The following is an 8,540-nucleotide window of genomic DNA, read 5'->3' on the forward strand; positions in this document are numbered from 1 at the left end:
GGCCGCCTTGTCCGCTGGCCGTAGGGTTCAACACGCTATGACTAATCGCTTTTATAATGGGGTAAGAATCTGGTAGTACAAGTAAACCTCATGCCTTGTAGAACCAGAGCGAAGAATATATAAGTCTAGAATAATAATTATCAACTGGTGGTAGAAAGGAAGCAGCCTATCTGGCCGGCCTTCCGTGCGTTGATAGTTCCTCCCTCTAATTCTCCAATAGGACGCCAACGTCTCGGGGCTTTGGTCCCAGGGGACAAATAGAAGATTTGCCCAGTCCCAAGCTTGCGCTTAAGCCCCTTTCCCTTGCTATTAGCTTTTTATGGCAGAAGCTTTCCAAGTCCTTGATGCCTAGGACGGAAATTATCTATCACGAGATTTGGTATAGACTATGCAGATCTCTCTAGAAAACAAGAGCAGCGAAAGCATCACCATTAAAATTCTCTAATCAACTAACGTTGTATCCTCCTACACTCATCCTTTTCCTGTTCCTGGGAGGTATCTAGAAGAAAATAAAAAATAAAATAATTCAAGCCAACGCCATTAATGAGAAACCGGTTAGGCTACATAGATAGCTTCTTAAATGAGCTGCTCTAAATGGCAAATGAACAGCATACTATGGCGCTGTATGCCTGATAGTTATCTAGTCGCACGGGATTAGAATTTAACACGCGCTGTAGGACGACAATCTATGTTAGCTTTAGCGCCCATGTCTAGCAGGGCGCTTAGTCCACAGGGTTTCTGGTATTATTCTGCCTTGTACTAATCCAGGTGATGATATCAGCATTACTGAACCCCGCCCGCTTGTCTAATTGCCGCAGACACCCTGCATTAGCGGCGGTCTTGGATTAGTTTATCTCCTGGCCGCTGCAAACTGAACCAACAAACTTTGGTCACGAGAAGAGTACATTAAAATATCTCAACTGACTAGGCACTTACATTTTTGATCAATTCGACGCATCGTCGTTTCAAGATGATATTTACCCCTCTCTTTCAGTGGTTACCTGGTGCAGTGGGATAAGCTCCCAGCTGCTTCCCTTGCTGACGGAGGCCAACAACACTGTGTACGATATTACTGTTGCCCTAACTGTTTCTGTTAGATCAATTAACCTTCCGCATCGTCTGACCCCCTTTTGTCCCATGATGAATGAATCAGTTCTATAGTACTAGACTTGATAGGTAGCTGTATGCTATGATTATATAGAACTCTAACTAGGCATGGTAACAATACCAATACCGAGGTAAGCAAAGGCAGGCTGAGAAAGGTGCCTCTCCACTCTCGAGAGATTCAAGACCAGCAAAGTCCATCCATATCGGTGGCTGCCTAGATATACCACGTAGATAAGGCCCTGGGGTGACCTCAAGAGCCGAAAGTCTATAGATAGAGATGGTAGAGGGGGTGATCTGTCCCGTCGGGAAGATTGTTGGAAGAGGTCACAGAAAGACATGTCAGTAGGTCCGTTGTGCGTATTGCATTGTAAAACACCCTCAAACTTTGTCCAGGAACCACAGAGCGTTGGCTTGGGTGCACTTGCTTGCTGCAAGTTGAATTTTTCGATTTGTAGAACAGAGCTTTTCCCTTGGCGGGGCTTCTTCAGATGTTTTAAGTCACCCTAAATCCTGGGCACCAACCTGCCACGAAATCCGGATGCACTGCCACTTGGAGCGGCACCATATACAAAGAAGCTGTCTGTTAGGGATTTTTCCAAGTCACTGAGTGTGGAGCGACCCCTCCTAACATTGCGACGGATAGGATGATTGCCTTGGCACAGCAAGAGAGGTGGGTAGAGATCCCGATAACGACATTCAATCCCTGGCTGGAGAAAGCCTTACTGGAGTTCTAAACGGCTGAGCAGGTGTGGGAATTTTTCTTTATGCCAATGTTACGTAGTGGGCAACATAAGCCTCTCGTGTCATTTCTGCTAGCACCCAATTATATCATATCATTTATATTACATAGCCCCGGTTTTGTGGTTGCGGCGCTCTATGGTAGAGTCAAACATCATTTGTCGGAAACTACTTGGTCCATCAACATGTGAGTCTCCTTGACTCGGAATACTCGACCGCAGTATCTGGCTTTGTTCGCCTGGCTATGCAGCCCGAGCATAATAATAATATTTCTTTCCTCTTTTCTTGACACCGATCCCGATTCTCATGTTGAAAGCATGGTGATATAGTTGATTGCAGTGTGTAACCCGGTCTTTTTCTGAAACCTGGGCTTTGAATGAGTCTGCCTAATGTATCCGGATTGGAGTCTGGGCCAGGGGCATTGCCGTTGATTACTTGCTTCAAGATCTAAACAACGGATTCAACTACATCCCTGGTATGTCATGTGACTAGTGCTCCCGGTATATCGAACAGTTTCTTTAGGTTAACAGTCAATTATTACTTATGCACTCAGCTTGATAAGGTCTCCCAGTTCACGAATCACGGGAGGGTGCAGATCCAAGTTGGATATTTTCCTTCGTGACAGGACTGACTGAAAATTATTGGCACCCGTGGATTCTGGCGAGGTGTAGTTCTAATAGTGGATTATTCTCATTCAGCAGCTAGATTGTGCTGCTGTTGGCGCGGCTGTCATGTGATAGCCTCAGTGCGGGGAATTTAGACGTATTCCTCCAGCCTCGACACCTTCTTGTCTTCTGCTTATCTCCACCTTACTCTCTTTGTGGGACTACTAGATCCGTTCTGTCCCTAGGGATTTATCTCCTTTTTTATTATCGATCTTCCTTTCCATCCACAAGGCCCAAAGGTTGACACCAAGCATATAACGCAATAACTCACTTAACCAAAGAAAAGAACGCGATGCGGCCGCTGCTGGACCTGCCAAATGAAATTCTTCATCATATTGCAGGCTCTCTTGCCTCGGAGTCAGATATAAATTCGATTGTCAGGACGAACCGCGACTTTCACAGGACAATTAATCCTTTTTTGTATCGTTTCAATGCTATGCATAGACAGATGTCCGCACTCGTATGGGCCGCCGATCATGGGATGGTGGAGACTGCTCATCATTCACTGAACGCTAGTTTCGGACTTTCAAGCAATGTAAAACTTGAGACATTCTATGATGCACTTACAATAGCAGTGCAAGCGGGACACACGAGTATTGCGAAGACTCTTCTATTGCAAGAGGGAATCGATCCTAATTTCCAATATCATGATAGAGAGTCCAGAGGATGGATAACGTTTTTAGCAAGAGCAGCTCGTGCAGGACATGTACATATGGTTGCCCTTCTGCTGTCAACAAAAGGCATCAACCCGAATCTAGGAGATGCCATGGGGAAACCCCCGATTGCTTACGCGGGATTAAGTAACCAAGATGCAGTGGTTAAACAGCTGCTTGCCGCCCCAGGCGTAGATCCGAATTGGAAAGATCACCATGGCCGTACACCACTTGCCTGGACAGTTAGTTTCGGCTCAGAAGAAGCTGTGTCACTATTCTTATGTCGACAGGACATTGATGTCAATGCTGCGATAGGTACGGATTATTTGTGGAAGAAGGGCTGGACCGCCCTGATTTTCGCGGCTAGCAGGGGATTTGCAACGAAAGTGGAGCTATTGCTTAACACGCCACATATCAATGTGAACCACCAATGCTCCCGTGGAATGACAGCGTTACACCGGGCAGTGCAGGCTGGCTCTAGAGTTATCGTGCAGCTTCTACTCGCAAGGGGGGCATATCCTGACCCCAGAGACGACAATAATTGCTCTCCCCTCGTTCAGTCCGCATCGAATGGACACCTATCCATCATGAAATTACTATATGAAGCAGGGGCTGACCTCAACACTACCCCGAGAAATGGATATACTGCACTTATTAGAGCTTCGGGTGAAGGACATACAGATATAGTTATGTTTCTTTTAGAGACGGGAAAGGTTGACCTAGCAGCGCAAAGCGAAGCCGACAAGCGCAATGCTTTGTCGGTAGCTGCAGAGGGAGGACATCGGGAAATTGTCGACCTGTTATTGAAACAGAATGGCCAAGGGTTTCCTAACGAAAGGGATAATCGGGGACGATCAGCATTATCATATGCGATTCAATATGGTGATCTTGAGACAATTAAATTGCTGATACAGGTTTCATCTCCAATTAATAGTAGGGAAACAGATGCCATCGGCCAAACACTCCTTTCATATGCTGCACGGCACAACAATCCAGAAATACTGAGCCTGTTAGCATCAGTCACGAAAGCTACTACATAGTGATACCGCCTAATTTAGTATCTTACTCCGAGAGCAAGAGGCCAGAAAACAAAAGCAATGATCATTGATTTCCAATTTCCAGGAGCACATATTACCATAACAAAAGCTTCTCAAAACAAAGCGTCACAATCGTTGAGGAAGTTGATATAGAATAAGAGTAACAAGAAATCCGAAGAGCCAAAGATATCCAAAGGAATGACTATCAAGTTGACCAGTCAATGCCCAGGTTATGTGCAATATTTTTGCAGGGCATGCTCAACTGTGTTTTTTCCGTTCCACCGCAGGGTTCCTTTGGTCCCACAGAATTTGAACCAGGCTTGGAGTTATACCTTCCATACGAAACCATATGCGTTCCCTTAGGAAATCTCTTTTCCCCCCAGTCACGAATTTTCTCCTTTTTCAAGTATTCGTCTGCCCCTTTAATGATCACTAGGTCCTCTGCGTGGAGTAAATCTTCCGGAAGAACGTCTGAGCAGGAATCCGTAATGTCTCGTCCATCTACAAGCTCCCAATATCTCTCAAACCAGCTCCCCACGGAGTCATATTTACCACTGACTTTGTGGCTTCTCATAAAGAGCTCATCTGCCATGCCTGTACCCCGGGGCTTAGAACCTACCGCGAGTCCAACATCAGGGATAAAGAGCGCAGTCACTATCACATTTCCGTTGAAGTTAAACTTATCCTGGATCAGCTCATAGCCCTTCTTTGCTAGGCCCTTAATCTCATTTGGATGAAATTTAGTCCTCTTGCTGGCATCCATGTCTTCGGCTCGAATGAAGTGGTAAAATGTTTGCTTTTTCCAGGGCGTTCCAAACCACAACGACAGAGCGTGTTCCTCATTTGTTCCTCGACTGACAATGCTCTGGGGTAGCTCTATGTCCTACATTCGTCTCGAAATCCGGGTGGGCGGGCACTCCAGGAAGCGATTCTGTTATCTCTCTCCTGGCATAGTTTGGCTGGGCGTTATAGCTTCCAATTTCTTCTTGGGGTCAGTGTATCCTGTCAGAAAGCCAACTATATCCAGGGGCACTGTTTACCATTACCAAAATCATCGCCAACAGACTGGTTTTCCCAGGGTTCAATATCTCCGGTTGGCTGTGTAAAGACTGAAGAAGAGAAACTGCTAACAGCGAACACTGCAAACAGGTTCAGTATAACCCAGTTCATTATAGACAAGAAAAAGATATATGATATTTTTAATCGGCTTTTGTTGCTTCAGGGTAATAGTTCCGGTTCCTGTGTGGTTGCTGTCTATCATTTTCGTCTTGTTGCTGGGTGATATGAACGATATATATACGTAGAAATACATTCATATGGCCACTATATCTAGGTAAGCGATCTTGGTCGTATAGCTGTAGCATCTGGCCAGATACCTGAAACCCAACAGTTCGTGGAATTCGGCCAATCACAAGGCAAGGCCATTTGTTGTCTATTAGCCACCAACAGGGATCAGCTTCAGTAATGATTTGCCCCCCCATGAAGGGTATGCATGATGGCCTTAGCAGGCAGCAGCCATAGCACTTAGACACAGGACATGCCATATAGTGCTAACCCTAATGGCTGGTAGTTGTTCCTTAATTCATCAACGATTGGATCAATCCTAGTGTCCGCATGATCAAGACTTAGAGGCATAAGGCACACATGTTTCAACTTTATTATTTCTAAACGGTATTCGAGGAGACATGTGGCGAATTCCTATCTATACAGGCAGAGCATCTAACATTGGCTTTGATTATAGCTGACAAGGGGCAACCGCCAGTGAGGTGGATATGGGGCCCAAGCGCGCCGATCCAATTATACAGGAACAGCATCTTTTCTAATTCGCTCTTCCACAGTGTTGATGTTGGTATAGCAGAGAACCCTACTATCTCGGCCTTCATCAGTTCCGAGATATCAGGACCCTCTCGGTCGGAGATGCAATTTAAAGTTGCACCAGTAGGATATAGGATACCACATATCGTCAAATTAGACACATACCCCTGACCGTATGCAGAGTTATTCCAACCAGAATCGGCACAAGTCTAGAGTTCCTTGGTAGACTGTTGGCTGATAACCATAGTTTGAAAGGTTCGGCCCAGCTATACATTATCTAGCCCCAAATGTAGGGTGATGTCACAGTCCAAGTTGTAAGTCACAGTTCTTGCTAGCTGAATACTTTCTATCATTTCAGTGCCATTCCAAGACATTAGTGCTTGAGCCTTGCATGAGACCCATGTCACTGGTTCTACATATGAAACGAGGCAGCCTTACAGCCAACAAAAGATCCAATACCTGGTTTTCGTCAACGTCATACTCTATCAAAACGAGACAAAGGTATGAAGAAAATATTGTAGATAGAAGAGTTGTTGGTGGTTGCCTAACAATCATATAATAGACAGAAATGCCAGCTGACAGATATAAGTAGAGTATGGATGCTCAGAAAAGAAGCTATTCCAGCATCACCCCAATTCTAAGTTCCATCATCAAATCTATCTACCCCTAGAATTCCATTGCAAAAATGAACACTAAGTTTCTTGTTACAATCTTTATTATAACAGGCACTCTTTTTTCCTTTGCTGACGCTGCCCCTGCACCGGAAGCTCCTGAGGTTTTAGGTGTCATCGGCTCCCCCCCAATCCAAAGCAATTGGACTGAATCCAGTTTCTTGCAATGTGTTAAGCAGCTAAACGGCTTTAAGTCTGCTAATGTTGTGGATGACAACGTTGCTTTCAGGTGCCGTGGAGTTTATCGAAATGGTGACGTGAACCTCCATACTCCTAGTGGCAAGAATTCCGATCGCTGTCCAGCAAGCTTTCTCCCTCCAACCTCAGAGGAAGTCGATAAGAAGAGCTGTGCCAAGAAACTCTCGAAGAACTTCGAAGAAGCCGCCCCCTTTCGTGCTGCCGTTGATGCCGTTTGTCATGACCTAGTCGGAAGCTTGATGGAAAAGGGGATGAATCATATCACTCACCAGTTTACGGATGCATCTTCTAAACCTTCCTTATGGCTGTTGAAGAACAAGAAGGTCATCTTGGAGACAACAATGAATCTGACCCCCCAGACCCGTGCTGCTCTAAAGGCTGGGAAGATAGCCAAAGCCACGCTGAATACCCTGTGTGAGAATGGATTAAAGGATTTTGGTACTAAAGGGAAAGGGTGCACTCACGAAGTGAACTACTACAAGAAGACCCTTGGTATCTCACATCATGGGATCCCTTACGACGCAGCCACTACAACAGCCGTGAAGGATGGTTTGATTGATTTATTTGTGGACAATGCTCTGGAAAGTATTGGTACTATCGCCCTGTCCTGGTCCAAGCCTAAATAGACTTGGTTTCATGTTTCTATGATAGCTTTGTCAGACCTACAAGGAGTGATGGTAGTTACGCTGACGGTACTTGAAACCATGTGCTGGTCAACTGCCATATCCAGGATCTTTATTCAACATATCGATCCACAGTAGTGCTATATGTGACAAATGACAATGTCTGTAACTAGGTTGTTGGTTTCCCCATGCCTGTCAGCATATGTTTCTTCTTCCTATCACTCTTGAGATGTTTAGACTAGTTAGGACCAATGTTATTCTTTGTCTCGTGCTGTCACTCTATTTAGATCGGGCCAGATTTCTACATCGGATTGAATCTACTAGATCTACTCGCTTGACTAAGTAAAAACTTGAATTTTTGATTACAGATAGATATTTCGACTATTGTGGCCCGGAAATGGCCCTCTTAGCCTCGCAATCCTTAGCCTATCCAAGGACAGTGTGCAGTTCGACTGTACATAGAGAGAATTTAAGATATATTTCTGCTCTAATAAAATATCTAAACTGTAATGGCGGTTGCCTTAGGCAATAATTTTTTACAGATCCCGGTCTAGTGCGGTACTGACAGGTAATATACTGGCTATAGTAACAATAGAAGCAGTTAGAATGGCATAACCTAACCGCTGTAACCTAGCCATAACCTAACCTAACCGGCCTCAGTTAGGTTAAGATATAAAATTCCTTAACTGATCTAGATTAGACTTCGGCAGGACCTATCAAAACCCGAACCCAACCCGAACCTAATCTAATCTATTACGGATTTTAGATCCAATTCTCTAATCTATTATAGATTTTAGATTCTTGACTATAATCTATAATCTATAATAAATAATCTATAGATATCTATTTTAATATAAACAGAGTAAATAATTCTATATTCTATAATTATATAAATAATATATTTTTCTACTAAAATTTTAAATATTTAAATTATATATTTTTTTGATAAAATTAATATTCTATAATTTTAATAAATTTAATTCAGTATAATCTTCTAATAATACTTAAAAAATAGTATTCTCTCTTTATATTT

The 8,540-nt window shown here is 43.9% G+C and overlaps 3 protein-coding genes across 3 annotated transcripts; 2 read left to right on the forward strand and 1 right to left on the reverse strand.

The window, feature by feature from the left end:
• Positions 1–2,958: 2,958 nt before the first annotated feature.
• Positions 2,959–4,203, forward strand: ABOM_003212 (ankyrin repeat domain-containing protein; the record flags this gene model as incomplete). The annotated part of the gene is made up of 1 exon (XM_022530342.1): positions 2,959–4,203. One exon carries the CDS (start codon positions 2,959–2,961, stop codon positions 4,201–4,203), a length of 1,245 nt encoding a protein of 414 aa, XP_022392736.1.
• A 202-nt stretch (positions 4,204–4,405) lies between these two features.
• On the reverse strand, positions 4,406–4,963 carry ABOM_003213 (uncharacterized protein; the record flags this gene model as incomplete). The annotated part of the gene is made up of 1 exon (XM_022530343.1): positions 4,406–4,963. The coding sequence occupies one exon, from the start codon at positions 4,961–4,963 to the stop codon at positions 4,406–4,408; it is 558 nt and encodes a 185-aa protein (XP_022392655.1).
• A 1,737-nt stretch (positions 4,964–6,700) lies between these two features.
• On the forward strand, positions 6,701–7,510 carry ABOM_003214 (uncharacterized protein; the record flags this gene model as incomplete). Its single annotated transcript, XM_022530344.1, has 1 exon — positions 6,701–7,510. The coding sequence occupies one exon, from the start codon at positions 6,701–6,703 to the stop codon at positions 7,508–7,510; it is 810 nt and encodes a 269-aa protein (XP_022392608.1).
• Positions 7,511–8,540: the final 1,030 nt, after the last annotated feature.

Source organism: Aspergillus bombycis (assembly GCF_001792695.1).
Source record: "Aspergillus bombycis strain NRRL26010 chromosome Unknown contig00012, whole genome shotgun sequence".
NCBI classification, from domain to species: Eukaryota; Fungi; Ascomycota; class Eurotiomycetes; order Eurotiales; family Aspergillaceae; genus Aspergillus; species Aspergillus bombycis.